This window comes from Thermobia domestica, chromosome 3 (assembly GCF_964235325.1).
Source record: "Thermobia domestica chromosome 3, izTheDome1.hap1.1, whole genome shotgun sequence".
Lineage (NCBI taxonomy): Eukaryota > Metazoa > Arthropoda > Insecta > Zygentoma > Lepismatidae > Thermobia > Thermobia domestica.
The window spans coordinates 16,004,915-16,022,648 of record NC_137456.1 but is presented as its reverse complement, the minus strand read 5'-3'; the positions used below and the strand labels follow the sequence as shown (position 1 = coordinate 16,022,648).

Sequence of the window (17,734 nt, the reverse complement as noted above, 5' to 3'; positions counted from 1 at the left end):
GTTTCGTTGTATTTGAAGGAAGTTTAAAATACATTTTTTCAAAAAATAAGCCTTTCGTTGAATTCGTCCTTAGTATCCACAACGCCTTGTATTTTCACAGTTGAGGTATATTTCTGTTACACATGGGTTTTTACCGGGTGTGATTGAAAAGTACCGGAACTTTTTTTTTTTTTTTTTAGAACAACAGGTTTATTGAACTTTTTTACAAAAACTGTTAAAATTCTTCAAAATACATTCCTTTTACGTCAATACAACGCCGGTAGCGGTCTTTCCAGTGTTCAAAACAATTTTTGTAGTCGTTTTCCGGAATGGCTGTAAGCTCCGCGGTTACACTCTTTTGTATCGCATCAACCGACGCGAAACGCTTTCCCTTCATCTTCCCTTTGATGCGAGGGAACAAAAAAAAGTCTGGGGGAGACAAGTCTGGACTATAGGGGGGGTGGGGAAGCACTGAGATGCCATGCTTGGCCAGGTAGGAGCGAGGCTTTTTGCTCCTCGGTCAACACCTTGGGGACCAGTTTGGCGCACACCTTCCGCATGTTCAATTCTTCAGTCACAATTTTTTGCACTGCATAGTATGTCAAATTAGGTTCTTCGCTGATCTCCCGGAAGGTTGTCCGACGGTCCAGGTTCAGGTATTCGCGAACTCGGTCGACGTTTTCATTGGTTTTCGACGTCGACGGCCTCCCAGAGCATGGTTCGTCATCGGCGTCCTCCCGGCCTTCCCTGAAGGCCTTGTGCCACTCAAAGATCCGAGTACGGGACATCACATCTTCCCCAAAGGCTTCCTTGAGCAGGTCCTGGGTCTCGGTAAACGTCTTTTTTAGATTGACACAAAACTTGATGCCGTAGCGTTGGTCAATCTTTGACTCCATTTTCGGCGCTCAAAAAACGTAACCGACGACCAAAACGACGTTCGCGCGGACAGCGATGCTTTCTCAACCGCTGCTCGCAGCGCACTGGGCCAAGTTCCGCTTGAAAGAGGAAGGTCCCGCGCACATTTTTCCCCATCCCTCACATTTTTCGAATGCCAGGGAGCCGCGCGGCGGGAAAAGTTCCGGTACTTTTCAATCACACCCTGTAAAAAAGGAACAGATCATTCATTTTGTTACTTTTATTCGCGGGCCTCACTGATTCAGAGTTATGTGTACGTTAATAAAATTTAGAATGTCAAAAATGGCAAGCTGCGTCATGGACTGTAACAAACCTTTGATGAGCTTTTTGATTTACCAAAATCTTTGATGAGGTTTTTGATTTACCGAACTTTTCAACCACATTAACAAACATAAGAATTCAACATGATTAAGAACATAGGAATTCAACATGGTGTGTAACTTGCAATAAATAACTAAAGTCCATTATTTTTCCTCATTAACATGTTTATTTTCTTCACAAATTCTTGAAAGATGGATTCCTTCGATGTTACCAGTAACAAATCAACAACTTGGTAATATAAATCCAGTCTTTCTTCCAAAAAGTGTCTATTTTTTCTGAGCATCTTCTTTCAAACTCACTGTTCGATTAAATACGATCTGAAAGAAAAATATATATTAGTGATATTACACATCATATTATAATATCTTAAATATTGAAGATACAAAAAAATCTCTCTTTAATTATTTACGGGAACTCACTGTGTTACACTAAATATTGCAATATTTACACTAAAATTTATTCTAGACTAACACAACCGAGACTAATACACATTGCTGGAAACGCATTTAACATCATCTCGTACGCATCGTCCGATTTAAAGGAATTCACTCCACAGAATGTGTATCTGAGGAGGAACTTGTGTTCTTAGTTTGAAGATCCAAGGATACTGCAGAGCGAAGACCGATCCTAGAACTGTACGGCAAGCTGTTAGTAGTTCGAGGGTCGTCCCACGCCACGACTTATAAGGTGTGTGTAAAGCACTCTTTCAAATACCACTACGACAGGCGCAATTATGTGTCTTCAAACGGACCAGGTGGCCGCTCCGCAGAATTGTGACTCGCGTGTGTCGTGACGTGTTTCTGGTCCATCGGTGGTGTTCACAATGGGAACTAGAGAATCCCTACAACAGATGTACCTCCGGGACGCATTGGGGAAAGCCTGGACAGAAGGATAGTCTAGACCACTCTAGCTCGCAAGACAGGACCATCAATGCAATCAAAGCCATCTTTTAACTATGTAAGCGCAAGAATAGTTAACAATTGATTGTTGATGGAAGGTACATGTTCCTCTCGAATCTCTGATTCTTTCTTATCGTCGAGAATGTCTTCTTCACTGGTGCACTGACGGAGCTAATGGAGAACGGTAGTATTTAGCAAAGAGGTGTTTCTGTTTCGGATATAGTAAACGACCGTACGCGCGTCTCTAGAACGTAGGTAAGTGGGAAAATCCAGTGTGTGTTTACACTCGTCATATACGACCCATACGTGACATTCAGGTGCGGAGACAATAAGCTCGTCTCAGGAGAGTATTATTGGCGTGTCGAACATTCGTAACGTTGTCAATCTTGTTCTTCGAACATATTTGGATAATTTACGAGACCCCTCTTGCAGTAGACATCGCGCGTTCCCATACCACTAGGGCAACCCAGTATGCTACTTGCTATATGTCTTCTATTCTGGACTCCTCGGTCTCCGAATCAAAGCTGTAATGGGTATGTACGAGGAATGGTGAGACGGTTCCTGAATTCCAAACTCTACAGTAAGTGTTTGGCATACATTCACCATCCACACGACTCGTTACCTGCTGATCGTCGCTCGGAGTCCTATTAAGTTAAGCACTATCTGTGTTTGAATACTCTTCAAGATATGTCAGGGACACCATATTGGGAACACTACCACCTACCATGACATTCTTTTTGTTTACTAATTTTAGATAAGACCGAATCATCGTACGGAGTATTATAAAATGGGTTTTCATCAATGTATATTAGGGTGGAGCGAAAAATTTTTTTTTTCGAAATGCGAGTTTGGATAGGGTGCAAAAGTTGCATCATATCATAATACTTTACCATAGAAAATTTCAGCTCTTTGAAATAATTTTTAGCCGGGGCGCAAGGGGCCTTAAGTTTGCGATTTTGTAAATCAATTTCCATTTACTATGTAACTATTTAGCAGATGTTCGCTGGAAGCAGACTGTAAGTTTTAGTGTAGATAGAGTGCAAAAGATGCATCCTGTATCAGTAGATAACAACAATAACTTTTAATTCACTAAAATTATTTTTAGCCGGGGTGAAATGGCCCTGAAATTTGGGAATAATTAGACGAAAACTGATCAACTAAAAGCAATTTGCTAGTTTGCCATAAAGAAAGTTTTTTTTTTTTTTTTTTTCTATTTAGTAACAGTCATTTTCTGGTATAATCAACTTGTTGGCAGTACTAAGTCACTAGTATAATAGTTTGGTGAGTGGAGGGAGATAAGAGGGTACAGAACGAAATCAGGGCGCGCTCATGCAGGTGCTAAAGTCTTGTGCAACTGTTTGGAAGCTTGACAATTGTTATTAGTGTGTTGTACGAGTGCTCGGGATACGTGTCTGGTTAGAGGCCGTGTTGCTACGTAAGTGATTTGATTAGTTTTGCGCTTTTGTAGTTACTGATGGGCTTATTATCTACCACTGTATTACAGCCTAACATCTGGTGTTTTAGTTTTGTGCTATAAAGAAGAAGAAAGATAGCAAAATCAACCAGGTGGAATATGTCAAGAACAGAAGAGATGTTTCGTAGTGCCAAAGGTCGCGACTGGAGAACGCTTCCAACTTACTAAGACGTTATGGCATGTTATTTATTTACGCGTCAGCAGCTGAAGGGGGCGGAAGTAGAGAACTAGCAAAGAATTTTGTTTCCACGAAGGTAGCAGAAAGGGTGGAAGACATTTGGTAACGTGTTTCAATTCTTGTTGTTTCGCTCGGCTGTGTATCAATAGTGATCAACAATTACCACAGGAAACTGAAAATATTTTTGAAATTGGCAGTAAGAGGGAGCATGAAAGAAGAAATAAATTACAAGAATTGAAGAAACAGAGCAATAAACCATTTGATATAGCAGCTTGTAAGTGTTTAGATTTTACGGTATGTCGTTGCACAGGACACTCAAAATGCCTGAATCAGAGAGTGTGTTTTATCAGACCAAAGGATAAGTAGAAAAATGTTAATCGGTGGTATTGATGTTACTTGGACAAAGAAAAGAGAAAAAAGGAAAGCCAAAAAGCAACTTGCGGTCAAACTTTCAACCAAAACAGTACCAGTTACATTATTGAATCTGTAGACTCCTCGTCATCTTTGGAAACAAAAAACGGAGGCAATAAAGAACACGCTAAAGCTGGAGGAGATCCTGATTTTAGTTGGAAGTATCCTTTAAAGACATGAAAGCAATCACAGATTAGATGCATAGAAATGAGAAAATTCCTCCCAACATTAGCAAAAGTGAAGGAGAAAACCGGCATGACTGGAAGAAAAGTTGCAGCTATTGCTACTAAAGGTTTGGAAGATTTTAATATTGTGAGTCCAGAGCACCTGCAAAACATAATTTATAGAAGTAAAATACAAACAGAGATTGCGAAAAATCGTAAAAGTGTAAGAACTTAAGTGACTGTTAATAAAGAGAAACCTTGTACCATCTATTTTGATGGGAAGAAAGATTAAACACTCGCAATGTCCGGCTCCGGAAGTCAGAGATATGAAGAGGAAAGATTATTATTGTGTTCTTGAAGAACCGGGTAATAAATTTCTCAGCCATGCTTCTTTGACCGTTTCAGCATTAGCAAAGAATACTGCTAGTTCCATCTGCCGGGAATTACAAGAAAATAATGTGGACCTATGAGATATGGTAGCTATCGGCTGCAATGGTATTAATACTAATGTTGGCTCACAAGGATGATGATTAGAGTACTCGGAAACCATTTAGAGAGGCTTTTGAAGAGATGCATACGTTTATTGCACATCATTGAACTACTACTTCGTCATTTACTGAAAGAAATCGATGATGTGACTACTGGTACTTTGTCTGGTCCTATAAGTAGATCATAGGTGAATTGTGAGACAAATCCAGTGTGCAGCTTCGGAAAGATTACTTCAGAACTCCCTACATACCTAAGCGTGCGTCATCTCAGTTATGATCAAAGATATTTGTATGAAATATGTCAATCTGTCGTAAGAGTAGGCTGTGATAAAAACCTAGCAGATAAGAAACCTAGAAAACTTGCGCATACTCGCTGGTTAACAATGGCTTGTAGACTTTCGCGTCTATATATATCAATGCCAAATTCTTCAGAGGAGCTCTAAACTCTCATAAAGTTCGTAGTAAAAGTATATGTACCACTGTGGTTCAGCATAAAAGTGAAACCTCTTGCCAAATACGGAGCTAAACATTTGTTCTTGACCATAAGACTTTCGAGATGTATACAAGAACCATACAAGACTTTTGTCAACAAAGTAATTTCGAGAAATGCATTCTATGCGAATTCTGAAAATATTCTTATTGCCATGATTAGTGACTAGCCTACAGATCAGCTACGTGAATCCTTGTAACCGATAAAATCCTCCAATCCAGAAAACAATGTAAACGTGAAACTCGTTCCTTCCAACTGCCAGTGTTAAACTTTGAATTACACAGAAATGAACTAAATTGGGTGTAACAACAGAACCGCCAATACTGACTCATATCACGGATGACAAATTGCGAGAATTTGTTCTTGAGAATGTACAAGTATAGATATCCCTGAGTTTCCATGTTAAACGCAAGCAGTGGAAAGATTGGTGAAAATACTTAGTGAAGGTTCTTCGTCAGTATGTGAGCCGGGAGAGATTTCTTTATTCGTTCCAAATTTGACTTAAGAAAATACATGACTACTTTTCAGATAAAGTCGCAGTATTTTGCTTGAAGACGTGAATGAAATTGAAGAAACATTCAATCTAATACTAGTGGGTAAGTGGAATGGAACTCAACGGTAGCCACCTCCATGTTGTGAGTTCTGGGTTGATGTAGCCTGTAACATAGAATATGAACTTCGATAGCTTTAGAAATCCACCTGGACACACAACAAATCATAATACCTTCAAATTACAGTCTCCTTCAAGCGAAGAGCTGCCTAATAATTATACAAATGAACAATAAACGTATATTTATTTACAAAACCTATCAAACTTAAGGCCCATTGCACTCCTGCTAAAGAATATTTTAGTGAATTGAAATTTCCGGTGGTAAAGTGCTACAATATGATGCAACTTTTGCCATATATCCGACTTCGAATTTAAAAAAAATAAAAATTTGGGCTATTTTTACTCATTTATAAAATCTATCAAACTTAAGGCCCATTGCGCCCCGGCTAAAATTTTTTTTAGAGAATTGAAATTTTGCATGGTAAAGGACTACGATATGATGCAACTTTTGCCCCCTATCCAAAATCGAATTTCGAAAAAAAAATTTTTTTCGCCTCTTTTCACTCCACCCTACTGTATATGTTGTAACAAAGGAAGTGTAGCTTGGGAAACAATTACTTTCCACAACATAATGAAAACCCATTCCATTCCGATATAATTTCCAACTACGATTCTCTATTCTTTAATTCTTCTTACTTTGCTTCTTCCACTCTCTGCCCAAATAGAGTTTAACAAAACAACGCACAATGCACTTTCTTTAATGATGTGTACAGTTTTGGGCATTATCTAGTAAGTAAACCAAGATGAGCATGTAGCAGAAACAAAGATAAATATCACTCCACGCTTACGGCAAATTAGGGTACACTATGTTTTAGTGTAGAGTAAATTTTAGTGTAAATTTTAATAATCATTGTATCACTTTATGTCATCTACAGGGTAGTTGTAAATTCAATAACTGTTTTTAATTTAGATTATCTTAGAAATTAGCATCAGCTCTAGTCGGCGTGTAACTACTTATTAATGTGAGGTTTACCATTAATGATTTCAGAAGATGATCCAGTGAAAACCGCAAAATGGCTGGTGTATATAGCGTAGAAAACAGAGCTAAGATTGCCGCCAAATATGAAGTTTGGAGGTCGGTGGTACAAATGCAGAGATGGTGGAGGCAAGAGCGAGGTAGGAATACAACGTTTAACCCTAAGACAATTAAAAAAAAAAATTTCAAGAATTAATGACAACTTGTAGTGTGTTAGATGCAATTCGATAAAAATGTAACCGTGGAAAAAATGCAATCAAGACCAAAGGTAACCATCTGGTGTAGAATGACGCCTTCAAGATCCATTGATCAATATGTGCTACGCAACACTATGAATGGTGCACGATGCTTGCGAGATGCTTCAAACGTACGTATGGCTTGTGATTCAAGAATGGGAAAATTGAAGTGAATTGCTGTTCATGTAAAATGTAGCTCTGCCTCACTTCGCAATTCTAGTGAGAGCATGGCTTGATGACAATTTCCGTGGCAGATGGATTACCCGCTGGGGACAAATAGAATGGCCTTCACGCAGCCCTGATCTAACACCATGCGACTTCTTCCTTTGGGATTGGGCTAAGTAACACGTGTACAAGTTAAAACCAAGAAATATTAACAGTCTTGAACAAAATATCCCTGAAGTGTTTGCAAATATTCCAGTTGAGATACTAACATGTTAAGAAGAGCCATGGATTCTGTTCCTAAAGCACTCCAGAAGTATGTGGACTCCAGAAGTATTTCAGCGGGTGCATACGCTGAAATGTAACTTCCAAAATGTAATGTAAATAACCAAATGGTACACTCCAATAATGTATTCAATGAAAATAAAACTGTGGTATGTTATTTACTTTTTGAAATATTCACTGTTACAAATAGGTACTGACTTTACAACCACCTTGTAGAAAAATGAAATTCTTAAGTAAATCAACGTCTCCACAACAAGAATATAAGAAATCAAAATAATTGGTATCTAGAAAAAACACATAGACATTGAAAGCACTACACGTCCATGAACTTTCGGAACAAAATAGTTAACATAGAAGAGAAAGCTGTTGATGTTTGAAAGCAAAGGCTGTCACAGAATTTTGCTCATGCATGAAACGTAACAAAAATGAATAATTTGGTGAACTTGTTATCATCGAGTTGATCTGAAAAGCCTTTGCATATGGACTAAGGAATACTCCGTAGTACTTTGTCTGACCTGCGAAGTACCCCAGGTTTAAATCCAACTGAAAATCTGTGGGACTAATTCCAGCAGCGAGTATAAAATATTGCAAAAAAGCTTTTCCATAATTTGCTGGAACTATGGGACCTACTGATGAGCAAGTAAGGATTCACAGCATCTGACAAACCTGCAGAACACTTCGAGGAGTCACTTGCAAACGTAATACAGACTAAAGGCGGTTAAAAGGTACTAGAGACTGGGAAGGGGTGACTCGAGAGAGTGGGAAAGGTTGACTTAATTCTTCGTCTGATGTACTTATATTATTGGATGCGAGAGGAAAATTACAGCTGTGCAACGCAGTAATTTATTTGGGATGTCAGTGAACCCTGAATCAATGCGGTGTAATGAAAATAATCAATGCAATTGAGAGAAGAACAGAACTTTCTAGGTATTATGAAGTTAATAGAGGCACGAAATGAAATGAAATCCTTGAGTTTTACGTCCCACGGTTATGCCGGTTAGGCTAAAGGAGACGGTGATGATGAGTGATGAATGAAATGGTGGAATGAAGAAAGTGGGAGGAAACGGGAGAACCCCAAGAAAACCCACGCACACGGTGTTTGTCCACCACAAAGTCCACTTGGCGGAGGCTGGGATCGAACCCGGGACCCCAAGCACCAGAGGTGAGCGCTCTACCACTGAGCCACCGTGGCCCCAATAGAGGCACGAGTTTTTTGCAATGCGCGATAAAACGAAATCCATCATAATTAAGTAATTTTCAGTTTCTTGACGTTTTATGATATTGTATGTGTATTTTCATTGGTTTCCGTTGCGCGATAAAACACGAAATTGACAGTTTTTTTCTAACTACGCGAAATTAAAAAAAAAAATATTTTTTATTAATTTAAAAACGCCAGTTTCCCGCTGACGGAATGGTAGAACAATTGTAAAAATGTCAGGGAATACCTTTTCCACAAGACCTACAAAATGCGAAACTTTATTTGGAAAATGGGACAAAACGCGAAATAATAACCTAGACGATGCACAGATAAAACAACGGAGATCACTGAAGTACACATATACCTCTACATATCTGTATTTATAATTGTACCAGTTATTTTCGCCAAACTAAGCTTTAACTAATTCTTGAATTGGTATTCTATTTAGATATTTTGTATAGGCCGAGTTGTTACTAGACAATCAAGTGAAGTATATATTGTGCTTAGAAAACGAAAAACGGATAACAATTAATTCGTGTTTGAAGCTATGAACAATGAAAAACCTGTTCGCAATTTAAGCCTTTACAGTAATTACTTATTTTCAACTCTCAATAATAAAGCTTCTACGGAATATAGTAATTTCTTATGCAAGTGAACTTGTAAAACCAAACGACAACGTAGCTAATCTCCCACAATGTTTCGAGGTAGTAGATATTGTTATTCTGTCTATTACTTTGTGCTGATATATCACTTCACATCACAGCATGTCAGAAGCAAGGTTTACTTACCTTATTCGGTGTACTGTCTGGGTCAACAGAGAAGAAACCAGTCCTCTCAAACTGAAACTTATCGTATACTCGGGCGTTTTTCACTGAAAGATCAGCATATGCTGTCAAAACCTGTAACGAGTTCTTATTGCAATCGGACAGAAATCCACCAGGCACTTCGTTAGGATCTTCTGGGTTTTTGTGTTGAAATCTGAAAAGAAATTTAAACGAGTGAATTAATTATTTTTGAGTATTGCTACTATATATAGGCATGGATGCTAACGACGAATTAGGAAGATTATGTTGAAAATAAAGTATCATACTGATTTTTGTAATTCTACTTGTGTAATGACGAATTTCAAAAAATGAAAACTTGGACTTAGTCGAGAAACGAATGCAGGTCTATACCCTATCAAGCTATGATAGACCCATTACACTAGGTCCTTCCCCAAATCAGCTACAAACGTGAGTAATATGGTTAGAGTACCCACTTGTGGCGCGGCTGACCCGGGCTTGACTCCCGGTGGAAGCTCATGTGGTTTGGACCCCACGTTAAGCTGTAGGCCTATGTTCATATAGTCTCGATGCTGAACGGAAAATCAGCTCAAATCAGTCATATTTTCACTCTCCATGTAAGGTGTTCTGTAATTTAGACCACATGAACTGTACCACAACTTAGAACTTGTGTTTAAAACATGTTTCTATTATATTTATCAATATGTGCGATAACTAACTAACTAACTAACTCTATGGCCTATGGAACCCGGAGGTTCAATGCCGCGTTCACAAAAGCTCTCCACTGACTTCTATCCTTAGCTAAATGCATCCAGTTTCTACTTTGTATTCCAATTTCTGCGAGATCTATCTTAATATTGTCCTCCCATCTGCGCCTAGGTCTTCCTAATGGTCGTTTTCCTATTGGTCTTCCAGTCAAGACTTTGAAAGCGTTTCTACTTTCTTCCATCCTAGCTACATGACCCGCCCATCTAAGCCTCCTAGACTTGACGACCCTAACAATGTTGGGTAAACTATATAAATTATGTAGTTCCTCGTTATGAAGTTTCCGCCATTCTCCATTCCCGTTCCTCTTGGATCCGAATATTCGTCTCAGGATCTTGTTCTCAAATACTTTCAGTCTATGTTCTTGCCTCAGAGTAAGTGACCATGTTCGCACCCATACAGAACAACAGGCATGATTACCGTTTTGTATATTTTAAGCTTCAAATTCCTCGACAGAATTCGCGACAAAAAGAGATTTTGAAACGAATAGTAACACGAATTCCCTGCTTTTAGTCGACATTTAATTTCTCCGTAATAATGATTTTCGTCTGTTAATATTGATCCTAGATATTTGAAAGTATCTACTTTATCAAAAGTATTATTTATTATTTTAACGCATCCATAATTTGCTGTATTCCGGTCCCGACGTACTTCCATGTATTTAGTTTTCTCTGCATTTACTTCTAAACCCATGTCCCTGCAAGCGTTTAATAAGATCTCTGCATTTCTTTCTATTGTTCTCCTATCATCCCCTATTAAATTTACATCATCAGCATATGCCATAACCTGGGAATACCATTCAACTGTAGGCCCTGGTTGCTATCTTTGATTTTCCTTATAGCGTATTCCAGAACGAAGTTAAATAATAATGGCGACAACGCATCTCCTTGTTTCAGGCCATTTTCGACGTGAAAGCTCGTGGCCAAAAATTTTCCTATCCGGACTTTATTTTGGGATTTATTTAAACATACTTTAATTGATCTAATTAGCTTTTCCGGCATTCCAAATTCTGTAAGAACGTTGTACAATGTTTCTCTCCTAACCTAGTCGTAAGCCTTTCTAAAATCAATAAATAGTTGATGTACCGGGGTATTGTATTCCCACTTTTTTTCGAGTATTTGGCGAATGGTAAATATTTGGTCGATAGTTGATCGATTTCGTCTAAATCCGCACTGATAATCTCCAATAATTTCATCTGCGTATGGGGTCAGTCTTGCTAATAGAATATTTGAAAGGATTTTATAGGGTGTTGACAGAAGAGAAATGCCTCGATAATTATTACAGTTAGTTTTGTCGCCTTTCTTGTGAATTGGAACAATGATTGATTCTTTCCACTGTTGTGGCAATTCTTCCTTGTTCCAGGTACGGAGAATGAGTTTGTGTATCTTGTTCCACAATTTTTCGCCTCCAGCTAAAATTAACTCAACCCGAATTTCATCTACACCCGGAGACTTGTTTTTCTTTAAGATTTTTAAAATAATATAGTAAACGCTCAAATTAACGAACTTCGCATTTAACGAAAGAATTGGACTAAAATAGCGAATGTAGTTGTGAAAAAGAAACTATTGGCGCTAAATATTTCAGGCAGTTTAGATCTTTGATTATTAAAAAACAACGTTCAGTAGGAAAGCAAATGACGACTGAGACTTCTTACCCTTCTAATTACACTGTGATTTATGGGAATCCTTTTGCACCAATTAATCCATTAAGTGGAGGGTTAAATGTATTTAGCAAGGAATTCTTTGTATGCACAGATTATACAGAACACCAATATGAAGAGGGAAGACTGTCATTGGTTTGAGAAAGAACTGTGGTTGGCGTAGTGGGTGGTTAGTGCACCAGCAAGATAAGCTGGAGACTTGGGTTATTCGCACTTATTACAAATAACGGAGTCACTAAATCAAAACAAAACTATCAACCAACGAATGGCTTGTCAACAGAGGGTAAGTGTTTCTCTCGACCATTTCGAACACTGATAGTATTCAAATGACTAATACTGGCACATGAGTGTCAGCTATACGAGTTACTAATATTATTTTTGCTTTACCGTACACTCTGATGTCAGACAGTTCAGGTTTGAAAGTTGTTTTTATTTATGACCTTCAGTGTATATGGTTATTGTTTGTATATTTGATAGTTTATTCCATGTTAAGCAACAAAATCACATGAGCCATGGACCTAGAATTTCACACGGTATCTGAGCCACCACATTTACTCCAACTGGGGATGGAAGCCTGATCTCCCACCCAAATGGCGAGGATTTTTACCAGGAAAGAACAAATTTATTGTGTGTGAGTTTTTGCTAACATATACTTCTGAACACTCCCTTATACTAGTAAACACGATAAATAAGTAAAACAGAACATATTAAACATAAATACTGATTCCAGACTATCAAATGGACAGTTCTAGTCAATTTACTAGATGGTCGAAGAGTAACGTAATGAAAAAAAATAGCACTAGCATCACTAGAAAAAAAAAAAACGACACAATGTACGCACAATTACTGCATCGTCTCATCTATACAGGGTGTAACATAAATGCATGGCCAAAGGTGACGAGGTGATTGCGGACATCCAAATAAGTAAAAATGTTCCTATAAATATGGGTCCGATGCCGCTTCATTTCCGAGATACAGGGTGTTCAAATATCGAGTCCCTCCACTGGTTCACTATAGGAAAGTGACTACAGATGTTCAATATTACAGGAATAATACAATCAAGTGGAATTATGCCCGTGCAAATACATTTATACTAACATAGACAATGAAACTAATCAACTTTTCAGATTATTGGGTTGTCAGTGTTGCCAACTTGGTACAAAATGTTATGTTTTCAAATAGCACTAGACGTCCACATGAAGTGGGCAACATTGTTACCCAATAACATTACTTTGTGACTTTTAACATTTAATTACTTTGTGGATTCATACGTACGTTATTCTTATGTGCATTTATTTGTAGCAACACAATAACACTTTCATGCAAGAGTTGTGATCTATGAACTGTTGTTTTCTATTGTGCACCGTTAATTGACTTCACACTTGGATGCCTTGTCTTTTGAAAACGTAGGGAAATCTGCCCCATGTTTAGGAACGTTTTGATGTCAGCAATCATATGCTAAAGTATAAACGCCTAGTGCTAGTTGAAAACATAACACTTTGTACCAGGTTGGCAACACTGACAACCCAATAACCTCAAATGTTGATTAGTTTCATTCTCTATATTAGTGTAAAAGTATTTGCATAGGCATAATTACACTTGATTGTATTATTGCTGTAATATTGAACATTTCCATTCACTTTCCCATAGTGAGCCATTGGAGAGACTCGACATTTCAACACCCTGTATCTCGGAAATGAAGCGGCATCGGACCCATGTTTATAGGAACATTTTTACTTATTTGGATGTCCGCAATCTCCTCGTCACTTTTGGCCATGCATTTATGTTACACTCTGTATAAGAAAAATCTTCGGACCATACTATTTTCGTTTATTGCTTTATGCTATTTATGTATTTTATTCCTGCCATCATTATTAGATAATGGACTGTCAATAAAACTATATACTGAATATCATTGACATTAGATGCGTAATGAAGGAGACGGCTCAGGGGACTTGAGCTGCCTTACATACATTTACAACTATACCAGAATTTTCAACAATATCGTATATTAATAGTTTTGTCTATTTCAAACGAAAGTTGCACATACATAACCAGTTCAATATACAAGGTGTTTCAAAAGAACATCGACAACGTTTGGGAGATGATTCCTGACACCAAGATAAGACAAAAAATATTGACTAACCTGGGTACACAAATGCTTCCTTTCGGAGTTACAGGCTGCCGAAAACATGCAACAGTGAACTTCAGTGGTCCATAAGTCCAAAACAGTGGGATCTACCGTAGTCGGGTCAAGACTTCACTTAGGAACTAATAGGTGTGCTATCCAAAAATACTTGTTTCAGAATCCTAAGGTACTTCCGCAACAATTTTTATAGAGGGAGTTTGGCTACGAGAATATAATTTGAAGTACTCACCAACTACCTCTATAAAAATTGTTGCGGAAGTACCGCAGGATCGTGAAACTTTGATATTAGGATAGGGCACATACTAGTTCCCACGTGAAGTCTTGACCCGACTACGGTAGGTCCCATAGTATTGGGGGTATAGACGTTTAAAGTTCATTTTTTCATGTTTTCGGCAGCCTATAAATCGGAAAGAAAGCATTTGTGCACCCAGGTAGGTCTATATATATATATATATATTGAAATTTAAAAGAAAACAGTAAATTTTCTTTTATTTACATCTAAGTTTTAATAAATTGAAAATTAAGGATAATAAAATATAAGCAACATATTAATAAACACGAAAAAAATTTAAAATACTTACAATCGTTCATACAATCTCACTTCCACTTCCAACGGATGAGACACCCAATGAATGAACGCTTTGGGCTTCGGCGATGCAGCACTTGGAGCACACGTTACTTCTAACTCAATAACATTACCCTCAGAGTCTTTGACTGCACGAGACAGTGTAATCACATAGCCAGCATGTCGCAATCCAACTGACTGATTAGGAGTCAATCTCTTGTATCCTTTTTCATCTTCCTGTTTGCAATAAAAACGTTATTTTAACTCGAATTGCACCACAAAAACTACGATTTAAATTTTTAAAAGTCAAATTCTTGTGACATTTTATTCAATAAAGGAATATTTTAAGGAATAACGCATTTAATAGTGTAATATCCCGCACATAGTTCTGTTTACAAACAGGCAATACGTGCTTATATTTACAAAGAATACCATGTGCGTCCTACTACGAACTACTACAGTGACAGACGACAGGAACGTCATCGTCACCGCCATACTGGAGCAGGTATACACCCAGGACTTCTACATTTGATATCAGTCCTTGATTGGTCACCTCCACTTCCTTAGCTTGCTCGGAGCTCTAGGACTTGTTTCCAGACCATTTAGTTTCCTCGGAACTCTGCAGGATTCCTAAACTCAGCCACCCAGCTTGCGTGAAGCTTTGTGGCTTTCAAAGGCCCCCCGCTCCCTCTACTTGCGTGGAGCATTCGAGAACCTAAATCCACTCCACGTAGCTTGCTCGCAGCTCTAGAAGCTATCTAATCCTAAAGTCTCTAGCTTGCTCAGAGCTCTAGGACTTCTTTCCAGACCACTTAGTTTTCTCGGAACTCTGCGGGATTCCTAAACTCAGCCACCCAGCTTGCGTGAAGCTTTGTGGCTTTCAAACGCCCCCCGCTCCCTCTACTTGCGTGGAGCATTCGAGAACCTAAATCCACTCCACGTAGCTTGCTTGGAGCTCTAGAAGCTACCTAATCCTAAAGTATCTAGCTTGCTCGGAGCTCTAGGACTCCTTTCCAGACCACTTAGTTTCCTCGGAACTCTGCGGGATTCCTAAACTCAGCCACCCAGCTTGCGTGAATCTTTGTGGCTTTCAAACGCCCCCCGCTCCCTCTACTTGCGTGGAGCATTCGAGAACCTAAATCCACTCCACGTAGTTTGCTCGGAGCTCTAGAAGCTATCTAATCCTAAAGTCTCTAGCTTGCTTGGAGCTCTAGAAGCTACCTAATCCTAAAGTATCTAGCTTGCTCGGAGCTCTAGGACTCCTTTCCAGCCCACTTAGTTTCCTCGGAACTCTGTGGGATCCCTAAACTCAGCCCCCAGCTTGCGTGGAGCATTGGAGAACCTAAATCCACTCCATCTGGCTTGCTCGGAGCTCTGCGGAGATCCTTTCCTGGGCTGCTCCGGCCTTGAGATACCTACCTTCATCCAGTATTAGTGAAATATTTACATTAGAGTCATTTTGTATTACATCATTTATAATAAGTAGAAATTTTTATTTTAAAAAATCGGTAGTGGAAGAAACGTTCCAATGTATAATTTAGCTCTACCCATGCTCTACTTATACCTGCTTAAGCAGAACTTCACAATACGATCCAAGAAACGTCCACGTTATGGAAACTACGTTGTTTAAGAACTATTTACAATTCATTTAAGTGAAATTTTTGTTTAAAAATGAAAAAAAAATATTTATATAAACTAAATAATGCAGCAAGTCCTTTAAAATATTTATTTTTTATAAATTAGATGATACCAAAAAATTTATCGTCATATAGTAAGTTGTAAAAAAAATCCTATATTGTGAATTAAAATTGAACTCTTTCAATTTTACGTCTTACGATTATGACCTATAGGATAAGGAAAATGGATGGTTAATAAAAGTTGGAGTGATAATGTGGGAGGAAACGGCAGAATCTCCCGAAAACAGTCCAAACATGATACTGTGCACCGAAAACTCTCATGGCCTGTGCTCGGTCCAGTGATCTCTTACACCAGAGATGAGGATCCTACCACTAGGCCACCGTGCCTCACTCTTCACCTACACTGAAACACGGTTATATCACAAGTCAATGCTACACTTGAGTTACAAAACACTTCCGCCTACGCATGCACACATGTTATATGCTTTCATTACTTAACATATTTACTTTAATTTATATTCATTACTTTTATACAAGTTATTTACATGTCATTTAAGCAGAAAGAACAATTATCGAAGACGACGCAAGTTGATGACATTCACGTCCAGTTATAACGATAACATTTATATATATATATATATATATATATATATATATATATATTAACAGTGGCGGATCCAGGATATGATCAAGGGAGGGGCTAAACCATAGTTTGCCGCTTTATCCAGTGTATACTGAGGGTCAAGGGTGGGGGTTAAAGCCCCTATAGCCCCCCCTTGTATTATATACCGGTATATATATATATGTTGATATGGACAACAGTCAGTATCGTATATCATTTTTCTCTATGGCCAGACATGTATTAACATGTTTCTTTAGACAGTTCTGATATACTACATAGAGAAGGCATTAATAGTGGATGTATTTTCATTTATAAAGAAGGAATTTTGTAAAAAATAAAAAGGTAAATGCAAAAAAAAATCTTGGGAAAATACACCAATTTACATATATTTTATCTTGAGTGTTATCACTGAACATTTAGTGAGTTTAACTACGTTATAATTAATTACAGAAATTCTAATATAACGAACTTAATGCTAATATATAGATGTTACAAGGTTTTGCCTCGACGAAGACGGTAGTTCCTTGAAAACCATATCAAAACGAAACTTAAGTCTATGACTACGACGCTGAAACAAAGGCATTGTCGTCCCAATGGGCTTATTATTTTCAATTACTTTTGTAGTGTTATTCATTAGGAATACGTCCCACGTGGTCAAACCATCAATAAAGAGTATTATTTGGAAGTGATGAGGCGTTTGAGGGAGACTGTGAAGAAGAAGAAATCAGAAGCTTCGAAAAATGGAATATGGACGCTGCACCATGACAA

General features: G+C 38.1%; 1 protein-coding gene across 1 annotated transcript in view; it reads right to left on the bottom strand.

Annotated features, from left to right (window-relative positions):
* Positions 1–1,358: 1,358 nt before the first annotated feature.
* GlnRS (Glutaminyl-tRNA synthetase) overlaps positions 1,359–17,734 on the bottom strand; it is a 59,645-nt gene continuing 43,269 nt past the window's right edge. The window contains exons 12-14 of the mRNA XM_081750443.1: positions 14,724–14,944; positions 9,575–9,764; positions 1,359–1,532 (exon numbers count right to left, since the gene is read on the bottom strand). Of these exons, the coding sequence (XP_081606569.1) occupies positions 1,482–1,532; positions 9,575–9,764; positions 14,724–14,944 (462 nt within the window). The 3' untranslated portion in view covers positions 1,359–1,481. The remainder of the gene's footprint in view (positions 1,533–9,574; positions 9,765–14,723; positions 14,945–17,734) is intronic.